Below are 22,715 nucleotides of genomic sequence, written 5' to 3'. Positions count from 1 at the left end.
GATTTGTCCATGTTAGCTTAGGTTAGCATTCCTGCTGTATTTCTGTCTACTCTAAACAAATAATCACGTTGAGGCTCTCGCTAAAATTGTCATTAATGCAGATACAGTGCAATTACAGCTCTCTGATCACTGCTAAAGTCGGTGGAAATGTAATGTGTGCTAACTAAGCTGTGGGAGTCCAACAACTATGAATTATTCACTCACTTGTGAGCGTGAGTGGAAGAGTATCTGTTTACACGTAATATGTGATAGCAGCTGTACTTGATACCTCACACAAACTATGCCTCTTTGTTACCAACAATAGGAAGAGATGGTCTATTGTAAACATTTTATACTGCAGTCAAAACTCATTATGCAGCTTTTTCTGTTTGGTGACTGAAGGATGAAGACTATCTTGGATGTCATTGTAATGTAAACACAGAAACCACAAGACACTTGAGGGCCTCTGTCAAAACTAAAATCAAATTACATTTCCTGATCACTACAAATATTGTAGCCATCTGATTGTCTAATCGCCGTGCTAAAGCGCTTTCTCTTGAATGTAGCTTTTTATATTCACTTCTGCGCTTCTTAAATATGTTTTCTTGTAAAACTAAAAAAAGCAAGTTAATCACCACTGTACCTCAGGGCCACTCATGTGCAACTCTAATGTCCACTCTCTGCCCTCGCAGCAGTCAACAAAGGGTAAGAACTTCGACCAAACAGTGTTTCATCCACTGAGAAAGTGCTCAACCGGTCTTTACTGAGAGTGTGTTGGATGTCTTGGATCCGCTGCACATCTGTTCTTTCTCCGCTGACGCTCTCGTCTGGCGGTTTGGGTTGAGTCTCTTTACAGTGGGACTCCTCCGGAGTTCCATCTTCTGACTTGGACTCTGTAAAATCAGTAATTTCTGTAACTTCTCGACTTTTTTCCCATGCTTCCCCTGCATCTTTCGGTTCATTTGCCTTTGATTCAGAGAGGCCTGCTGGACTCGGTGAACGCTCACGATGCTCTTCTGTTTCGGATGAAGGTAGAGGATCTTTGTTCTCTTCAACTGCTGTTTGTTTTTCATTCAAGTCTGGACCGTTACCAGTAGCATTCTCCTCATTCTGGTTCTCAGGGACGCTCTCAGGTCTGCCACTGGTTACTGAATGATGAGTACCTGAAATGCTTTCCACTTCAGTTTTGGAAACATCAGTTTGCTCAGTGTGATCCTGCATTAAACCCTGTTGAACCTTGTCTTCTTCTAGAGACCCCCTGCTTCCTTTGCGCTCTTCTAACCTCATATCTTGCCCTTTTACGGACTCTTTATCATTTTGTTCACTCTCTGCTTCTGGTTTTAAGTCTTTCACCTCAGTCTGCTCCTCGACTTGTAGTGTGTCTGCAGCAGGGTCCTTCTCACATGGTTCGCCATCTTCAGAGTGATTGCTCTCAGGGTTTAACTCTACAGCTTCCTCTTTGATTTTGTCCTCATTTGCATCTTTTAGCATGTGCTCTTGTTCTGCATTTTCAGACATTTTCACCTCCTTAAGTGGACTTGCTGATCTCGTCAGCTCTGTTGATTGTGTAGCTTCTTTGTTAGAGTTGGATACTTCAGAGTCTGATTCCTTCAAGTCCTCTAAAGGTTCGACAAATGTCTCAAAAAACTTGGATGTTTGATGCATGTTCACCCAGTTTGTCACCAGGTCTTCTCTTGCTAAGGCCTCTGGGGTTTCTTCGCCTACAGCAACACTCTCCTCTATGTTTTCAGCCTCATTGTTTTCTGTAAGCTGTGCTGATTGAGCTTGAGGTTTGAGCAGCACACTGGCTCCTTCCTCCGAGGCCTTGCTCGCCTCTTCTGTGTCTCCATTGTCTACGTCGGCAGCACAGAGGTCGGCAGCATTTTCATCAGCGTGTGGGTGTTTGTCTGTTTTAGACTCAGTCGGTAAAGAGGATTCATCTAACTCGTGAGCTGTAAGAACTAGATCCCCAGCTATGGGTGCCGCCGATTGCTCCTGATCAGCCGAAGAAGCAACTACCACCTCCATGACATTACTGTGGACGTTATCGTTCTTTTTAATCAAATCTGGATCTCTGTTTTCATGATCAGGGTCAGATATGTTCCCATTTTCATCTTGTTTTGTTTCCTCACTGTACTTTCTGTCATCTGATTTAGATTCCGCTTTTATTTCTGCACCAGATGTCTCTGGCTCGGAGTCGTTTTTAGTGGATTCATCTTGCTTTTCCACACCTCCGTCCGCTTCCTTAGCCTCACTTTCTACCACATCGGTTTCAGGAACCTGATCAGCCTCGCCGTCTTCCGGTTTTTCAGCACCATCGCCAGACTCCACACCTACTTCTTTCACGTGTGTGCTCTCCTCTTCTGTAGGTTCCTCAGTTTTTATCTCGTCTGCTGTTTTTACATCAGTTTCGCCATCAGTTTGAGCCTCTACCTCATCCTCATGAGTTTTGGTCTGTGCTCCAATAGAAATCTCTCCATTTTCAGCATCAATTTCTCCATTTCCTTCAAACTTTTCAGTTTCTTTCTTCACAGTCTCTTCAGTCGTTTTATTCTCGTGTGCTACATTTACTGCTTCACTATCACCGACATCTTCTGACACAACAATATTTTCCTCAGATATTGTCACATTGTCTTTATCCAAGTCTGCATTTGCACTTTTCTCAGGCTCTTCTGTAGTCTCAGATGTTTCTTGTACCTCTGCAACTTTTTTCTCTTCAGTTTCTTCGTCATCTTTATTCGTTGCAACTTCACTTTGCTCAGCTTTGTTCTGGTTCTGATCCTTCTCTTCATTTTCAGGGTCAGGGTCCTTTTCTTCATCAGCAACTGTGTTTGTCTCACTTATCTTTTCATCTTTATTAGTTTTATCAGTTGTGGCTCCCTTTTCTTCAGATTCTCCCTCGTCATTTTCATTCTTGACACACTCACTGTCTTCATATTTCTCTGTCTTTTCTGATTCGTCTGCCTTCTCTTCATTTGCAACATTATCATCCTCGCTCTGAGTTTTCTCAGCTTCCTCTTCATTCGATTTTCCTTCAGTGTTTGACTCTGTTTTAGACTGCTCTGTAATTTTTTCCTCGTTTTCTATACCTTCTTCTGTCTTACTTTCGTTATTCTCTGCTTCCTCTGTGTTATCCTTATCATCCACTTTGCTTTCCTCACTATTGTCACCTTCTGTTATCTCATTTGTATTGGTTGGCTTTTCTTCCTCCTTAGCTTCCTCTTCAGGTTTCTCCTCTAATTTATCATTTATTTCCACAGATCTTTCTGTCTGCTCTTCTTTCATATCAAACCTTTCTCGTTGATTGTCATCCTCACTAGCCTCTACTGCTGACACTTCCTCTGTTTGCTCTTCTTTAATATCTTTACCGTTCTCATCTTTTGCATTGCCCTCGCTTGTTTCTGCTGTTTTCTCAATTGCGGTGCCTCTGCTCCCCTCCAGCGAGCTGCTTGAATTCTCTGCTGTGACTTCTGTTTCTGATTCTCTGCCTTCGCTGTCTTCCAGCTGCCTCTTTTCTGTGTCGGTTACAGGTGCCTCTTCACAGTTGAGGGCCTCACGCTCCTCAGAGGGCTCTGCTTTCATCTCCATTGTCTCGCTCGCTGTCATCGCCTCCGCCTCTGCATTATCGGGCACTGCTGTCACATCAGTCTTTTTATCCGGCTCTGATACTGATGACTCATCCTCCTCGGTGCTTTTTGCCCCTTGCCCCGTCTCGCTGGGCTGTGTGTCAGCCTCCACTGCAGTTTTTTCCTCGCTTTCCTTGTCTTTCTCTGCAGCATCAGTGGATGTAGCTGTTGCATCTTCTTGAGGCTCTGAAATCTTGTCATCCTCAGCCATTTCCTCTTCAGATACAGGATGCAGAGCTGTATCTCCTGTGTCCTCTGATTTATCATTCTCAGCTGTGTTTTTGTCCTCTTCTGATGCAGCCTTTTCATCTTCTTCGTTTATTTTAATCTCCTCATCTTTAGTACTATCACTGCTCTCGTGGGGCTCTTGTTCAGTTTCGTCCTCTTGTTCTTTTGGTTCAGACGTCTCTTCCTGATCGTGTACCACTTCAGCTTCCCCAACAACCCCTTCCTCACAATTCATCTCTTCAGCTTGGGCCTGTTGGACAGCATCTGCAAATATAATTTGGAGATTATTTAAGAAAATATATGTATTTTAGTTCACAAGTTGTCTCATGCTGATTTTGAATGAAAATGAGATTCTGGTACCCTTGTTGTCCTGTTCAGGGCCTTTATCTGTTGACTCCTCCTCCTCCTCAGTGCTGGTGTCGCTCAGTTCGGGCTCAGAGCTGCACTGGGACTCCTTCAGTATGGCTTCTGCCAGCTTCTCCTGCACAGATTTGGCTTGGGGAACAAAAAGAGCAATATAAGTTAAGCAAGCATGTGATGAACTTCTGTTAGAGACGTCAGATGTGTAAAAATTAATGAGGCAGTATTTGAACAATGCAAATGAAATGAGATAACTGAGCCAATGAAGAAACATACAGCCATAAACAGAACAAAAAACTGTCTTTAATCTTTCCAGGTGCAAACAACAACAGCAACACAACATGCAAATGCAAAAAGATAATTAACATGCACAGAAAAAAACAACACATAAACAAGCATCGTTCAGTACACAACCAAAATGGAAACACAATACAGACTGCCTAAACCTACTGTATGTAAAATTTAAACTCTAGATGATACAAAATTAAAAGGAAGAAAGAAAATTACTAAACTTTGGCACCGAGGTGTTTTGTGCAAAGACATTTTAGGATCCCAGGAGCACAGAAGGAATGTGGGAATAACTGTGGTTGAGGAAGTCTGTTTACAATTCTGCTTTCATTAATAATACATTTTCTAAACACGCGTGAGTTGTGCACTCTGTACTTGAATATGCAGTAGCTCTTCACAGCTGCATATTTTGTGTTTTATGAAATACTGGGACGTGTACTTCCTCCTTTTCTTCTGATTGCATTTTCACCCCCACTCTCCTAACCCCCCACAGGCTTTTCCTTTTGTTTTCTGAGCTATATATTTTTTTTTTGCTTTAACCAGAACTACATAGTTCAAATAACCTAAAGTTGAAATGGCTACACACATTGAAAGAGTGATAAAAAAACAATCGAAATACTGTTATAGGTGAGAATTTCTTATTAAGTCTTAAAACTCATTTTGAATAAACTGAACTTTGACAGACAGAAAATCATCAAACACAACGAAAACGAAAGAAACGAAAGAAAATAATAAAAAACAAAGTAATAGCACGCAATAATTTTTCCACTACTCAGTTGTTAAAGTAATATCACAAACTGACAACACAGCACTGTCAGTACTGTGGTAATTATTTGTCTGTTGTCTCTTGGCACTAACTACAACACTGTTTGTGATAATAGTGGAAAAACCTCCATACAAGATGGATCCAGTTTCTCAATCAGGTGAAAGCTCCAGGCCTGTATTTGTAGGTTTATACTCACCCCTCTCCTGTTCCTCCCCCTCTTTGCTCTCATCTACCGTTTTCTCAACCTCTTTGTCTCCCGAGGTGTCGTCACTCTGTTTATTCTCGTTCCCTGAGGGGACGCTGGTGTCAGAGATGTCCATCTCTGTGCTGTCCCCTGCACTGTTCGGTATGTCCGAGTCTTTAAGTCCAGTGGACTCAGTGGCTGCGGCTTCTTCTGGATTTGGTTCCTCTTTTTCGTCTGGTGGAACAGCAGCGTCCTCTCGATGGACCTCTTGAGCTTGTTCTGCTTTCTCATCCTCTCTGGAGTCTTTGGTTTCTTCAGCGTCACTCTCCTCCCGTTCACTGCCTGAGGAGCTGGAGCCTGAACGAGACTTTATGTCTTCAGTGCAAGAAAGATGAAGCATTAAATTCTTCAACATAGAAAATCCCTCTCCAAATTTTTGTTTTATTTATTTATTTACATCATTAAACTTTTCAAAAGATGGTTTGCTGGTTTAGCTGACAGTCATTGAAATCAAGGCTCCATGTATCCATCCTCGAAAAGATACTGAGTGATTATGTTTTTGTGTTAACAGCAGGTGTCAAATGAATACATGTTGCTTTTTACTCTCTGTCATTTTCTTCCCATGCAGTGTTTTAAAGATGTGTTCAAACGAGACATTTCACCCACCGTCCTCCTTCTCGTCGTCTTCAGTCTCTGAGGCATCTTTCTCTTCAACCTGCTTTTCAGTTTCACCAGACTGGGATGGGGGTTTCTTTTCTTTTGCCTCGGCATCTTCCGCAGGCCCCTCATCATCTGCTTCAAAGTCTTCTTCATATTCTGAGGAGAAAGATGTACAGAATTAATTGACAAATATTGTATGGAAGAGATCTGTGAAATTTATTTCTTAGTCATTATACGTACCGTCTTTGACTTTGTCGTCCTCCGCTGCGGTTTCTTCTTTGACTTGAGTCTCCATGTCCTGTGGTTGGCTGGTCTCACACTCTGAATGGGATGCAGCGTTCTCTCGAGTCCTCTCTCTCTCCATCTCTGGAGCATCCTTTGGGCTGATGACTGACTCCTCTCTTATTTCGTCCTCTTTGACCCTCTTTGGTGGAGGAGTGGGCTTTTTGTCCAATCCCATTGCTATAATGCACCTGAAAAAATTAGCACGGAGGAATAGGTTTATATTCTGTGAAATACGGTTTCTTTCTTGCCAAGAGTTAGATGAGAAGATGGATACCACTCTAATTACAGAAACAAAGAACAACATTGATATTCTTGATTCTGGCTACCTGATGAATGCAAGTAAAATGCATACTCTCCTGTTAGCACTGTTTTTTAAATGCCCCAATTTCTGACTGAAATATCTGGCTGTTTAGCTGCTAAATGCTCCACTGTGTTCATTAGCCACTCAACAGTCAGTCAGTTTATAGAGCTTTTAGCTGAAACCAACTGCAGGCAAAAAGGTGAGTGGTGAGAGTGACCCAAAGCAGTAAAGTAGTGAACCCATGTTTCTGTCTTTTATTGACTCAGTTGTGTTATATTAGAAACCAAACCTGCCTACTACTCTCCTTTACCCACAATGCAACGTGACTGCTGACATCTATGTCGGACATTTGTGTGTGTTATGTTAGTAGCAGCTTCTTGAGCCATAAAAGGCTGACTGCAACATTTTTTACGTATGTTCTAGTACTCCCTAAGACCTGAACCCTTTAAAGTTCCTCTTTAGAGACGCAGTGTGCCTTTAAAAGGAGACCTTACTTGTAGCAGGGAGAGGCCCCCTCTACGCTGGAGAAGCCAAAGTGTCCGTGCCTGCCACCAAGTCTGGAGCCCTTCCTGTGTTTGAACTCGCAGCAGGAGCTCAGCCGCTCCACCTGCAGCCCGTTCAGGAAGAAGGTCAGGCTAAAGGGGAAACCTCGGTGTCGCCTTGAAATTAACTGGAAAGTCTCTAAAGGAAAGATTGAGGATGTAGATGCGAGGGAAGAACATTTTCAGATGATGATACACACCTAAAATATACTGAAATAACCATTTAAAGGTATTCTATGAACTGGGTGACCCCTGATCAGAGATGGTTTGTTTGCTCAAAGGTTGTTTCACACACACCTCCCTCCCTGGATTTGCACACATATCTAACAAACAAGTCACAGATCCTCACACTGACCTCCCTCGCGGAGTAAGCCCTTGTAAACACACAGGTTTTCTCCTCCACAGTGCTGCTGAAACACTTTGACCTCATCCCTCATGTCGGTCAGGTCGTGGGAGAGATGCACTGTTTTGCCAAAGTATGTCATGTTCACACACACTCGGCTCTGGTACACAGAACTCCTCAGCATAGGAGGGTCCTGGACAGAAACAGTCAAGTTTGATAATTTAATCCATTTTAAAATTATTTTAACTTCCTAATCCCAAATTTAACATGACTTGCCTACTACACAGATGAGTGTTATCTAGGTCTGGATGACATTTACTCTATAATGATATATAATGCAAATAACATATTGAATTATATTTTCTTTTTCATGTAAATTTTTTAAACATAAACATTTCTAAAAGACACACAGAAAGACATAATTCAACCTCAGCCTTGCAAGGTCGTGCAAGAATCAGTGCATTTCCCTCTAAGTTTTAAGTGTTGTTCCTAATTAATCCACAGTGACTGCAGCTTATAAGTTTGTTGTGGAAAGTTTTGTTGCCAGGGAAAAACATAAAGAGAGATAAAGACCTCATTGACGTCAGCTCCACTGGAGGCAGTGGTGGGACGCAGTCTGCGGCCTCGGAGCGTGCCGCTGGGAGTGACCTTTACCCCCCTCTCTTTCCTCTTCGTGGCTGGAGGTACTGGGGTGACAAAGTTGTTGATGACTGGGAGGCAGTAGGGTGAGATGCCACGGGAGGCCTCCACTGCGGTCAAACGTCTCCGGGACTCCTTGTCCATCTGGGAGAGAAGTTAACAAAGTGTGGTTGTGGAAAAAAAGTCAGTGTGAGTAATGACAATGTCTGTGCTTGTAAAAACAGTTTCAGTGCAGACAAAAGTTTATTGTCGTCCATTTACTGCATAGAGCTACAGGATGAATATTTAACACTGTTAAAATAGTTTCTAGAAGTACTGTGTAAACACTGACTTACATAATCTTGATCTCACTCCAGTGCTAAATCAAAAATAAAAAGGATTTTGTCTGTATAGAAAAACTGTCCTGCAACACCCTCTATACATGAATGGGTGAATAAATGAATGAGTGTGTCATGGCCTCACAGTGCAGTTGAAGTGCTGGTCGTTGTCATTGGAGGACTCGAGGAGTCTGTAAGGGGAGCTGCGTCTGAGCGAAGCTGTGGTGTTGTTACTGTGGATCGGCTTCAGACGCACCGGCCTCTGCATTTTCCCTGGAGCCGTGTTGGGTCGCGAGGAGCCTGGCTGCAGCGGACATAACACACATACAGTCGGCAATCTGCTCACTACAAACACTGTATATGAATCGCCATAGAAACCAATGAAGTACAGTGTATGTTTTATATTTTATAGAGTACAGTCTAGACCTGCTCTGTTTGTAAAGTAGTAGTGCTATACAAATGAAACTGAACTGAACTGAATTATTACAGAACATATGGTATTTTCATGAATAATTCAGAATAATAAAGTGTTTCTTTGGACCACATGTTGTAACATGATTTAATATGTTTTTTTAATTTTAGATTGTGTTCTGTTAAATGCAACCTACTTGCTATATGCTATTTTTTTTCTTTATTTCATTATTCTTGCTACAGAGAATGTAAAAAGGTGTTTGAGGCACACAGTCAACATACACACAGTGTTTTAATTTAATGTAGTTTGTACTATTTCTCATTTATATCATAATGCAGAAAGATCTTTTTTGCTTCAGTACATGATAAATAACACTATTAGCGTCTGCAAATATTAACATTAGTAATCCAAGAAGGGCCTTGACATTTTTCCCAATATATCACTGATGTATTTCTAACAAGCCTCTGCCCGCTGAAGTGTAAGATGTTTGTAGACTTTAGATGAAAGAGATTTCACAGGATAAACACAGAGATCAAGGCCGGGATTACCAGCTCTATTTATTCTGGCATCAAGGCCCGTGACTTTTTATATTTAAAAGATAACACACGACTTCACTTAAAACTCTCCTGTTTGCACACAGAGCAAAGACAGCAGCAGAGACAGCTCTTCAAACTGAAGTGTCAACATGCACAGATAATGATTTTCATTACCAACATTCCTCACCTGACAGGATGTCTTAGACACCACCGGGCTGTGACTGAGTTTGGGGGATTAAAACGGATCTTTATCTTGTTTGGCTGCAGATCAAACTGTCTGTCTGTCCATGATATCTCAGTTTAATCATCTAATTTTCATCAAGAAAGTGAATATGCCTATTTCCCAATATTTATATAACTATTACTTTAATTAAATATCAACATTTTAAATCCAATATCTCACACATCAGCTGTACCATTTTACATATTATTATTATATATTACTCATTTTTTATTGCCAATTTGTGAACAGGTATGTAACCTTCCCTGACTTCCTTGGTTACCCACAACAGCCTGTGGACTTTGTATGAAAAGGCTTCGCAACTTTTTTTCGACTAACTAACCTTGCTTGGTCGCTACCAAAATACTGTTCAAGTGGATATGTTAGTTGGCCTGATAATGTTACTAACTTGTGTTTTATGACAAACGATGTTGATATTAGCCAACAGTAAACGGTACAAAACAAAGATGTGTAACTAATGATTGGTTGCCAAGAGCGATGCAAGGCAGCGGCATCCAACCAGGTAACTGGAGCCTATAAACTAAGCTGGGGTTGGCTGGCTGGCTGTGGTTTGGCTGCGCGGTGTGGGTCTGGCATTGATTGATTTGTGGCGTTGGCTTATAGGGTGATTTGCAAATGGAAACCTAGTTAAGTATCATGGAGTCAAAATCAAATATATTAACATTACAGATAGTAACGTTGTAACGACTGTAATTCATTTTCAGTGTTTATATTAACGTTCATTCTCGTGTATGTCTCTTCTGGCCGATGCCCAGGATACAGCAGTGGTTCCCAACCTTTATCCTTTTCTATCATTTAGTAAACTGACGACCCTGGTCGAAGTGACACATTATTCAAAACTGTGCAATTAACCCAAACAGTGAACTTAGTAACTGCAAGGAGTTTGTAAAATGAGTGATTTGCATTAATTCTGAGTTGTTCCTGTTTAGGGAACTTTTTTAAGGGAACAATTCTGTCTGTAATATGTATTTTTAACAATCATACATACTTATTAGGCTTCCTTTTTGACAAATTCAGTGTTTTTGTTCCTGGCGCTTGGCTATTGGTCTAATAGATAACTTACTTACTTCACTACTATTAACAGTGGTTTTCTGAAAGTTACTATAGAACCTTTAAGCGCGCGGGGGGGGGAATGCATGTTGACTGTGTTTTTCAGGCAATAAAAAATCTTACTGATGAGGGCATTATAATTAAAATAAAACCTCTTATTTTTATCTTAAACACAGGACTGGAGTATTCATCTTAAACTGATTGGCTTGAAAAAGGTTACTTTACTAAAGGTCGAGGCATTTAAGAAAACCTTTGCATGATGGAGGTGCTATAATTAAAGGTCAAATTCCAAAAGCACTTGATTAAAGGATCTCCTTTATCACACAGGTGGCAACATAATAAATGTGATATTATAGCCACTCAATCTATGTTTTGACTCACAGACTCAGAGGATTCAGAGTGTTCCCCCTCCGGCCCGGAGTGCTGCTTTCGGATGCCCCTGGCACCCGTAGGTGGTCGTGGAGACAGGATGCGGATAATGTCTTCTTCATACCTTTTAGAGCGCTCCACCTTCCGCACAAGACCATTAATCAATATTGTTGCTATTTTTTGTGCAGCTTTAAGTGAAGAGTTTTGTTCCAAAGTGAGACACATTTGCATAAAATTATTTATAAACAAACTAATAATGGAAAATAAAAATTGCACACTGAGAATGAGTTTATAAAAATGGATCATGAGTCATTAGTTTACAAAAGTGGTGTTTAAATGTAAATGATGTACCTTGATCTTATGCACTCTTTCCCTTCTTGCAAACTCCTCCAGTCTCCTTTTGATCTCTATTTGATGGACACGCTGTATGGGGGGGGGGGCAAAGCAAATTAGCATCCTTTATTATGCAAGGAGAAGCACAGATTAGCTGACAGTGTTTTCGACTGTGTTCCTCCCACCTCCATCTCCAGCACCTTGTGGAAAATGGCCTGGGCCAGGCATTCTCGAACGTGTCTCTGGTGGGCTCTCTGGATCAGCTTGTGTCTGTACTCCTTGTCTGGAACAATACGCCCACTCCTGGTGATCTGATAGCAACAATAGTGTGAGCAGGGTTTAATCTAGTAAATGTTTTTTTTTCAAACTGGGGTCACAAAAAAATGAGTAACGATAAAATAAGTTTTTGACTTAAAGGACCAGTGTGTAGGATTTAGTGGCATCTAGTGGTGAAGTTGTAGATTGCGGCTAACTGAACACCGCTCTGTACATAAAAACAGCTCATTGTAATGTAACGAAAACAGGATTCCTATATTCAGGTGATGATAAACTAATGAAAACATACCTATGAATATTATATTCCATTTCTGCCAATAAATCCTCCTCAATGTTACACACTGGACATTTAAGAACTTAAGATTTTTATTTCTAAACCTACCAGATACAGTAAGTTTCCTTGAAGCTTTTATGTTTCACCTAAATGTCAATATCTACTAAAAGATGATTTTTTTCATAAATGTTAACAGGCCCATTTACCAGCAGACATATTGACTGTCAACTGTGAAGGTATCGTTACTTCAATAGATCGAAAAACTATCCATAGTGTGGATCTTTAATTTGCAGCTCTCAGAAGTTTTAGCCAGTTTTCACTGTATCATCATCATCATCATCATTATCATCAGCCTGTTGACGTACCAGTCCTGCTCTCTGCAGATGTCTCCTGATTCGAGTGTTGCTGAAGTATCCAGCGAGGTGTTTGTCTGTGAGACTGTTGTAGGCTGAAATAAGTCTACAGAAACAACAACAATAAAAACACAAACGACACCGAATTAATTAATCCCAGAAATGTTTCTTTTCTAGAAAAAAAGGCCTCATTTAATGAAGGACATTCAGACACTAGATTTTGTCTTACACAAGAGTAACTTGAGAGTTCTTGATTACAGTCACAGAAAACCTGAATCTCAATCAAATGGTTTAGTGGGGCACAACACCATGTTTGTTTGTTGTCCTCATTAACGAGACATCAGGTCGTCCACAGCCAGGCTCGTCTGAAAGTGTTTTTCCAACACAGATTTGATTTCCTCCAGCATTTGTGTTTGAGACAACAGGATCTTACAACTATAGAGTCTGTTACCGGTGTCTGATTACGCGCAGGAATTAGAGGGGATGGCACACTTAACCCCGTCTGCCTCCTCTTTGTGCACATGGCTCATTTGTCTCTGGTGCTCCTCAGCTTTGCCTTCAGATTTCTCTTTGAACAACAATATGGTGGTTTAACTATCACTCGTCATCTATCATACATGAGTTTCTCTGAACAGTGATGCTTTGGGGAGGCACGTGGCACAGAAATACTGTATATATTCTGCTAATATGTAAGGCAGTAAAGACAAAAAGCAGAGCGTATATGGCTTTTAGAGGTACGTTTGTTTCTGCCTATGTTGTTTTTTTAGTGGGCCTACTCGTACTCTAGACAAACATTAACTACTTGATACTGTTCAATAGTGAAATCCAGAACAATACCTCATATTTCATGAACTGCTCTGAATGTAAAATTATTAATCTATAAAATAACTATAGCTGTCAGATTAATGCAGTGGAGTATAAAGTATGAAGGAGCCTTTAAGTGGAATAAAAAAGTACAGTACTTGAGTAAATGTATTTATCTACATTCCACTACTGGCAACAGAGTACATTTGCATTGTGGTATTGATTTTTTTATGTAAAGTAAAACCTCTTTAGCAACAGTTTTCATCACTCTGTCTTTGTTTCTGCTGTTTATTCTTCTGTTTTAACATCTTGTGTAATTGTTTAGCAGAGTTTTACAGTGCTGTAGCCTAAAAGTAGCATTAATAAAACTGCTGTATGTAAAGTCTTTAATTTAAAGTTTTCAAATGAGTCATATGGGCCCATTGGAAGACTAGCCTAAAAGTAGTATTAACATTAGGGCAAGCAGTTAATTCTGCCTTTGAAGTGATTCAATTGCTGGACATTTTACACCAATAATATATTTGCACTGTAGTTCATTTAATTGTTTTCAAGATATTAGAAAAACAAGAAAACAAAAAAACATGACTTTGACATACATGTACAAACCAACTGATTAATATCATACAGACAATAGCAGTTCAACTGAAAGCTGGATCTCAGCTCCCTCCACTCTTGAATATAAAACATGTAATTGCACCTACCCTGGGCTGAGGTGATTCATGGTTTTCAGCTCGCCCCCCTCTTCAAAAATCCCCTCCCCCCAATATTTCAGGTAAGAAAGGTCGTGGACTTCTCAGGAAGACGTCCAGGCCAATACAGAGTCAACTGTGAGCAGCAGAGTTGTTATAAAGTGCAGCAGTACATTCAGTGGAGTCGGACTGAGGCTGCACTTCTCCTGGAGCGGAACTGATGACACTCGCCGGTTGCCATGGGAGATCACGTGACGATGCTGCCAATGAGGCTGGTTTCCATTTACAGAGAGTCCCACCAACATCTGAGCAGCGGAGGGAGAGCTGTTCAGATCCTTAAGTAATAGTAGCAAAAGCCCCACTGTGAAGATAATCCACTGTAAGTACAGAGCATGCAAGTGCTTACAAGTATTCTCAGAAAAGTGTTGGGGAGTAAAGAAATAAGATGTAATCCATTACTTGCAATCCATTACAGCTGCAGGAAAAAAAATACGTTTTTAGATTACAGTTTAGTAATCCAAAAATTTAGATTATTTAGTGGGATTATAAATATAAAATCAGTTTTTATTTTTTAATTTCCATTTTCTTTTCAAAAGGTTTAATTGTTCTGTTGTCTTACTGAATCCACGTGCATCAATACTTCTGAACGACAATTATTTTCTCTTGTTTGTTATTTGCATAAGTGGTGTTGGAGGAAATCCAAAAGCAAAGTAATGAAGTTACGTTACTGACAATTTTTTTGACATTAATTGTATCATACTACATGCAGTAAACTGGTCCCTGTCAGTGTTTTACTGTTATATGTTGCATTGTACTGCTGTAGTTGTTTAAGGTTGAAGTAATTTATACTTCTGTATATACTGTTGGGTAGTTGAATCCACAGCAATGCATCATCAGTGAATAAATAATTTCCCTATTGAGGATTAATAAAAGCGGATCTTATTGGTGTTATATCTTATATAATATAAATTACTATAATTATTGGTCAGTGTCTTAGAAACCGTGAACAACAATAGTTAACAAAATAGCAAAATGAAAGCAGGCGGAATAGTGATTACTATCCCGAGAGATTTGTAATGGAAAGTGACTGGCACTGTACTGCTGATTGATGCAATTGTTAGTGTGTGTGTGTGTGTCTGTGTGTGTGTGTGTGTGTGTGTGGTAAACTGTGTGGGAGTACTCATATGTCACTGTATGATATCCATAAAACTATAAGATCTTCAAACAATTAATCTACTACAAAATAGATAAACGTTTAAATAAATATACAGTATTTGTTTGCTCTTACTGAATCGCATCCAATCACTGCTCTAGCCTGATTTTAAAGGTTAAAAAATATGTGAATCTCAATGAGGACGTCACTGAGTCAGTGGCAGAAACCCACAGTTTTCACCTCAGAGTGTATTCACAGTTTACCAGGATGAGCTCCAGCTGCAGGTCCTCTGTGGCCCTCTTGTGGAAATGTGGGGAAATATTTCTATCAGGACACAGCAGCATTTTCAGATTTTCTACTGTGTATGGACAATAAACAAGCTACCTGTTGCTACACTGAGTCCATACAATAGATAAACATGATGGTATATTTGGTCAAATCTTTTTTTATTTATGATATCTAACTGGTGGCTTTGCTTGCAGCTGTGTATCTTCCACTGTCCCTTCGTCTTGATGTTGTGTAGAGGTATCACACATAATGAACTGTGCGGCTCATTTTCACAACCAACTGAAGTGTTTTGTCAGTACCAGAGTTGACCAGTAAGAGGAGCCATGTTTCTGTCTCAAGATGCAACAAAGCTCGGGAATCTTGCCACTTGAGGATCACTGATGAATACATTGAGAGGAAAGAGGAGAAGATTGTTTTGTCTGTTGATTGACAACTTTCCTGTTCAAATGCAACAGGAGACACAGATACACAACTGTGAAACTGCTGATCATTTTCAAAGGAACATGTAATATAATGTACAGTAGCTTACATATAAAGTAAAACTTACTGGAAAGTCAGAAGTTAATCTTGGCACTTGGAGAACAGCCTCTCTTTAGCTGGTAGCGATTCAAGGTCTTTCGCAACGCTTGAGCACGATGTGGTTGAACCCCGGGTCTAAACAAACTGTCCTGCCACAAAGAAATTTGTCAGTTGGTTCAAATTTGTGTGTGCAAACATTCATTATTTTGACATTTTGGAGACAGTAAACATTTCATTTCAAATCATGCAAAAGTTGGACCTCAAATACTCTAACCAGACCTCCTCTTACAAACCCAACAGAAAGAAAGACTTTTTGATCAGTTTTTTATTAAAGAAAGTGAGATATGAGGCTATAAAGTAGACAATATTGGTGATTATGCAGAATTAATGCAGTGTATGCACATACAAATTACACAGTGAATCAAAATCCAGCAGGGTATATTATAGTACTATGTATAGTAGCGTTTATGCATACATGTATGATGGTCAGTTTAGCTGCTGACATGTGGAGGTATTGCAGGAATGTATCCTTTATGGACTCATAACTATTTGCATCTGTAGACATTCTCTGATTTAAAACACACAAGGTTGAAGTTTTTCTTACAGAAAGACTAGAGGGTAGAAACACAACAGAATTACACTGAACTACTTCAGCGAACATACAGAGAACATAAACGGTTGATCTGAAGTCTCTGCGGCAGTGCCTCCAAGAAAACAAAGTCTTGAAACTTAGTTGAACTTTTAACACTGATTTGGATTCATGTTTCATCAAACTGTGATTAAGCAATACAGCTGACTTTTTTTTAAGCATTTGTTAATGCTATCCTGCTTCAAGGTTACAAACATCTTCTAAAGCAGCGGTTCTCAACCAGAGGTCCAGGGACCCCCATGGTCCTTGAAGAGTTTCCAGAGGGCCCCAAAAGATTTTAATTTCACTATTATTTCATTTACTAGAAGTCAGCCTAATGAGGGAATGTATAGGAATGACTGTTCATAGGTCGACAGTATAAACAGTCATGGAATAACTAAATCGTATCAGACTGGGATCCCTGAGACTGATGTGTTTCAATCTGGGGATCCTTGATGCCAAAGGTTGAGAACCCCTGTTCTGGAGGCATATATGGAAAATGCAAAAGAAATCCCACAAATATACAAGTAGAAATATACAAAGTAAGAGAGCTTAATTTTATTAATTATAATAAACTGAAATGTTTATGTTTAACTTTTTACCCTATTTCTTTGTTCTCTTGTGGCTGGCTGAGCTTTGCATGATGGTTGCAGGATACTCAGAACCCAAAGCAGCCTACCAGCATCTCTGCATTGCTCTCTTTCCCTCTTGTATCACACCAGGACACCAACACACACCTGCAGACATTTAAGACAACCAGGCTGCACAACCCAGAAGGAAAAAACTAAAAGACTGAGAGATAAAAGATTGAGAGATGAGAAGCTGTGCATGTGTATGTGTATCCACAAAGGTTTTACCTATAAGACATCTGACTGTATTCATGCTGAATTACATTATCAAGGCATTGCATAAAAATATCCAAAGGTGGCAATAGAAATAAATAAATGGTTTTATTTCCAAAGGCATGTCTTTTTTCATTGAACTTAAGCCAATAACTGAAATGTGACCATGAAAGGAAAGATCATTAAATTGATTTTCATATTTAACACGTTATTTTATAAAATAATTTATATTAACTGAAACCAAACTGGGGTGGCCAGGCCTTTTTTAGGGGTGGCAGCTCTGCCCCTGGTGTGCTGCCAAATCAAGATACACATGTGGTATACTGTGTGTATGATGATGTGAAATACAGCAAGATCCTCAAAAATGTTGTTTTTCAGCCCATCTCATTAAAATATGGAGACTGAAATTAAAATGACTATTGATTGTCAGAGCATTTCATTAATCACCGGAGCTGCACAGAACATGCTTTGCAGGGCTTAATCACGTCCAGCCTTTACATGTCTGTGCACCGCAGCAGCTCTCTCTCGCTCCAAGCAGTGGACGTGAACATGGAGGTGAACAGCCAGGTAGAGGACACCTGTTTAAATTCACTACCTGTCAAGCTGGTGGAATTGAGACGGATATGCCTTCAATGCTCACAATAAACACAGTAATCAAAGCAGGCATTTCACCAGCACTAAATGCCTAATACACACAACGCAAGTCTTAAAATAACAATTAGTGTAGAAATAGAGGAGGGGTGATTATAAATTCCATTCAGGAAAGGGTCTTGGCTGTAAGCTGGGAGGTGGCAGGGAGATGTCGGGAGTCATGCGGCTCTGAGATGGGGGGGCAGCAGTTTTTGCAATCAGCGTTAAATAGAGCAGTTTTGTGCCTGTGTGATTGTCAAGTGGGCCATTACTCGTTGATAAGAGCACTTTTTCCTTATGTCGCTCTGATTGGGCTGAGCATGCTGCTCCCTCTCGCATGCTGTCCCAATGCAATCAGGCCCCTCTTTCACTGCACTGCCATTTTCACTGCTGTGATTTCCACCCAATCCCCCCATTGGCCCCCAGCCAACGCAACACCCCCCCTATCCCATCCCTCCTCTAGCTTCCCACCTCCCCCTTCAGATTCGATGAGTACCCATTTACAGCAAGGAGAAAAGGTCATGCCAAACTCGTTGTGTCAATTGTAAACCACCCCAATTCTCGCTGATTTCAATGAAATAAATGAGTAGGTGCAGCCCAAAAGAAAGCAAAGGTCCATGTGGAAGTAGCAAATTAGGAAATTTTCACAGAGGCAAGTCGGGGCCAAATGCTTATCGCTTCTCTTAGAGAGAGTCTCCCACATTCCTTGTTCTTACTGTATTTGTGTTTCCTGTGTGTCTTCTTGGATTAAACTTTTACAAAGTGAAAAAACATCACTTTGGATGTAGAAACATGCTAAACGGTGCCAATTTTAAATTGTGTAAGGACACAAATTTGCTGATGCAATGAACCAAACAAGTTTTAGTATCACCAACAATCATCCTCACTACATTTCCTATCTGGAGACGAGGAGGTGGTGGTTTTGTGGATTAGTGAGAGTAATTCTGTCTGTCAAAAGCACTGCGCTCTGTTTCTTAAGTTAATTAGCCTGTTGTTCCTTGTTTAAGCATTTATGTAACTATGTGAAACGTTGTGTTTCGCTGACATTGGCTTTACTTCCTCTTTGTTTGGGGCCTCACAGACTCCATTGTCGTATGTGTAAAAATAACCATTTCTTTTCTTACTAATATATCTTTTTTCTTTTGACCTTCTTAAATCCTAAAGTGTAAGAAAATCATCTTAACCAAATGTATGCCATTTTTTTGCCAAAAATCCTGCAGACAAATTCCCAAATGACCAGATGCTTACTGGGGTCAGTTCACAGAGGATGAACAAAACTCCAATTACAGAAATCCTAATTGGCCTTTTTGTGTGATTTGGGAGTGTTAGTGCTGTGTAAAAAGTGCTGTCAGAACCAATCATATAAACAGAAATCTGTTGTTTTTAACCATGTTTAACTCCAAATAGAAGAAATGAGTCATTTTCTGTAGAAGACTTCTGATGACTTTGAACTGACTCAGTTCAAAGTCATATTTATTAGCAGTTTTCATGATCATGAAGTTGCTAAATGGGGGCTCCAGGACCCCCAACTGATCATTAAGGTTAAGAAAAGTTCTTATCGTTATCATCATTATATAGTATTCACTATCTCTCTAAAAAACGTATGAATAAATAAAATAACATTCACAGTTAAACTAGCTTTTGTTAAATGTATTAAGTCTGCTGAAGTTTTTGCAATATTCTTATGTAAATAATTTTGCATGCTAATCGCTGACTATTTCTCATACCTAATGATGGAGTATTTATAGATCACAGTGTACATACCACAGCAGCATCACAGGCGTAAAGCAGCAGAGCAGCACAACACATTTGCAAGTATTTTGAAAGACGAGACATTGTTTTTGTCTGGTCCACATCACACAAAACACTTACGAAGTCAGCCATGCAATGCTGAAAATGAAGACATGCAACTGTTACACACTCAGATTTACATCTTTCCCAACATCTGTGGTCCTATCAGGTATTCTATAGATAAAGACTTTCATGTCTGAGAAAGGATTTGCGTTTTCATGATAAAATGCCCAATAGCTCTGTATTATTTGTTTTGGTATTATTCTTCACTTTAACAATGTCTTGTTTGCATTACATCTGTCCTCTCACCTTTGACCTCTCCATCTGAACTCATGATCAAGAAACCAAAATAAAGCAGCTTTCCAGGACTTTTTTCACAGTTCTCAAAGAGTTCTGCAGTAATGGGGATTCGGGGAATAGTGGTGGCCTCACAGGCAGCTTTGGTGAACTGTCTGCTCCGCAGCATGCAATGCTTGAGATGTGTTATCTGATAAAGAGCATTCATCTCCACCAGGTGGAACAGGACACATCATGATGGAGGCACGCTAACTCCTTTATCCCTCTGCGATGGTGCGATACGGATGCAGACTCATGCCGGTGCAGGTTGGACTGTTATCCCGTCAGAACAGAAAGTGGCCTTTTGCTGTTTGTGTGTGTGTGTGTGTGTGTGGCAGCTGGGATGGAAGGGTGTGTGTGTTGGCGGCTGGGATGGGTGGGATTGCGTGAGCGACTGGGTTGAATGAGTAAGTGAAAAAAGATAAAAAGAAACAGGTAGGCAACTGTGTTTTGTTTATGAGACTCCTGTCAATCCTGTCCATCTAATCCTTGTCAAGCATCTGCGCTGCCTCTTAAACACCACATTTAGTGTCTCATGTCACTGCCTGGATGCAGACTGAAAGTTGGCATAATTTGCATACAGACTCAAAGCAGGTGGGCTGCCTGATTTTCTATTTTGAACGCAGCTTGATGTGGCTAAAGATGCAAAAACACTAGAGGGCCAAAGAGCAGAGGTGGAAAGTGATTAAGTACGTTTACTCAAGCACATGTTGCCCATAACATGTTGTTAACAATGGAGACCGCACGGTTGTATGTGTAAAAACAATAATAATTGCAAAATCAACCAATAGTTTTAGTTTATGTTTTTCTTTTCTGAAAGCCTTAAAACTCAATGTGTAAAATGGAGGTGGCAAAATATGTAAATGACAGTAAAAATAACATTAAGGTTAGAGTTTCTTTCTGTACTTTAGTATTCAAATGGATGGAAACATTGCATCAGGTCAGCCTCGCTAATAGAACAAAAACTGAAAGTTATAACCTTCATGAAGGAAGAATTTAATGCAGGTCTGTTGTATTAGACTGCATTAGTTTTAGCTAAGTGTACCTGCTCAACATTAGCAAAAACCAAGGAGCTGATTGTTGATTATAGGAAAAAATAGGCAAAGACACACACCCCTGTTTACATCAGTGGAGCTGAGCGGGAGCAGGTTTTAGGTTTCTGGGAATCAACATCACAAAGAACCTGTCATGGTCATCTCACATCTCCACCCTGGTTAAGAAAGCACAGGAACAACTGTATTTCTTAAAGACACTTATGAAAGCAAAATTCTTGTGCCAAGTTTCTGTACGGCCCGGGACAGGAAGACTCTGCTGTGGATGATTAAAACCGCCCCAGGAGATCATTGCTACTCAGCTACCCAGCATCAGTAATATTGGTGAGGTGAGGCACCTGCACAGAGCCTGTCGTACCATCAGACATAAAGACAGCTTCCTCCCTCAGTCTGTGAGACTGCTAAATTCATCCTCAGCACTTCATCATACATATTTATATTTATATTTATTTTTATGACTTATTAATCCGGTTTTATTTTGTTATCATAAAGGAAACTATATCTGAATTTCATTATACAACCCTGTTTTGTAAATGACAATAAAATAACCTTAAATCCTTAATAAACTGGTAACGTATATATTATATATACTATATAGTATATATACTCATGCTAAACCAACAGTAAATATGAGTACTGGCCATAATACAATTTATAAACATAGTTGGATTACCAACAGATTCAGAGGGGCTCCAAAATCCCTGATACACAACAAAATCTAGTTCAAATAGCTTCATTATTTTAGTGTATATTGTCCTTACATAATGCCTAATTTAGTTGTGTTCAATCAAATTACCTCAAAGTACCCACAAATCAAGTATTTACTCACACATAGCAGTACTGGCATTTAATTTAATGTGAGGGATGTCTGCAGCATGTGTTAGTGACCCCTAACAAAGGGGTTCCCAGTCTGGGGGAGTAATGGAGTTCAAAGATACATTTTATGGGGTCACAACGTGATAGAAGACAGGACAAAGAAGCAAAAATAACATATTTCTGCAGCATAAAAGTGTTCTGCTTTTACTATAAAGTTTGCTTAATAATTATTTGATCTCTTCTGGCGTTCGGAAAATTATTAATATATATTCAAAAATCACTTGTGTTTTGAAATGGTCACAAGTAGACTTTACCTTGTTTGAAGGGGTCACGAGACAATAAACAGCTTAATCTGCACAAACTGTAAATTAAACATAAATATTAGTATCCTACAGGTCAGGTACTGCCAGCCTTCAATAAACAGATCACATGCTGCTCAGAGATATAGAGTAGGTATCATGTTGGGGTAATTACCAGTGGTGTAATAAGTATTCTGATCTCTTTCTTGAGTAAAAGTAACAAATTGTGAAAATTATTAATTAAAGTAAATCCTGCATTCAACATTTTATTTAAGTAAAAGCAAAGAAGTATCAGCAGCAAGATGTACTTCGAGTATTAAATATAAAAGTACTTGTTATGCAGAATGGCCCCCTTCAGAGTGTTTTATTATTATAGATTTTATATAACTGGATCATTGTGTCTGATGTATGAGTGTGCAATGAGCTGTTTCAGCCTATTTGATTTAGTTTAATCTACAGTGCAGAATATTCTATGAGATAATCATGTTTTGTGATGAGTGTAAGAC

At 39.8% G+C, this 22,715-nt stretch overlaps 1 protein-coding gene across 1 annotated transcript; it reads right to left on the bottom strand.

Annotated features, from left to right (window-relative positions):
- Positions 1-523: 523 nt before the first annotated feature.
- erich3 (glutamate-rich 3) lies at positions 524-13,887 on the bottom strand. Its single transcript, XM_035652833.1, has 14 exons — positions 13,868-13,887; positions 12,375-12,468; positions 11,645-11,770; positions 11,478-11,549; positions 11,139-11,267; positions 8,664-8,822; positions 8,136-8,345; positions 7,575-7,755; positions 7,172-7,358; positions 6,332-6,564; positions 6,098-6,247; positions 5,444-5,806; positions 4,194-4,328; positions 524-4,097 (listed from the first exon to the last, which is right to left on the bottom strand). Exons 1-14 carry the CDS (start codon positions 13,885-13,887, stop codon positions 646-648), a joined length of 5,511 nt encoding a protein of 1,836 aa, XP_035508726.1. The 3' UTR covers positions 524-645.
- Positions 13,888-22,715: the final 8,828 nt, after the last annotated feature.

This window comes from Morone saxatilis, unplaced genomic scaffold (genome assembly GCF_004916995.1).
Source record: "Morone saxatilis isolate NCDOM2014 unplaced genomic scaffold, NCSU_SB_2.0 Contig12, whole genome shotgun sequence".
NCBI lineage: Eukaryota > Metazoa > Chordata > Actinopteri > Moronidae > Morone > Morone saxatilis.
This window is presented reverse-complemented; position numbering and strand designations above follow the sequence as displayed.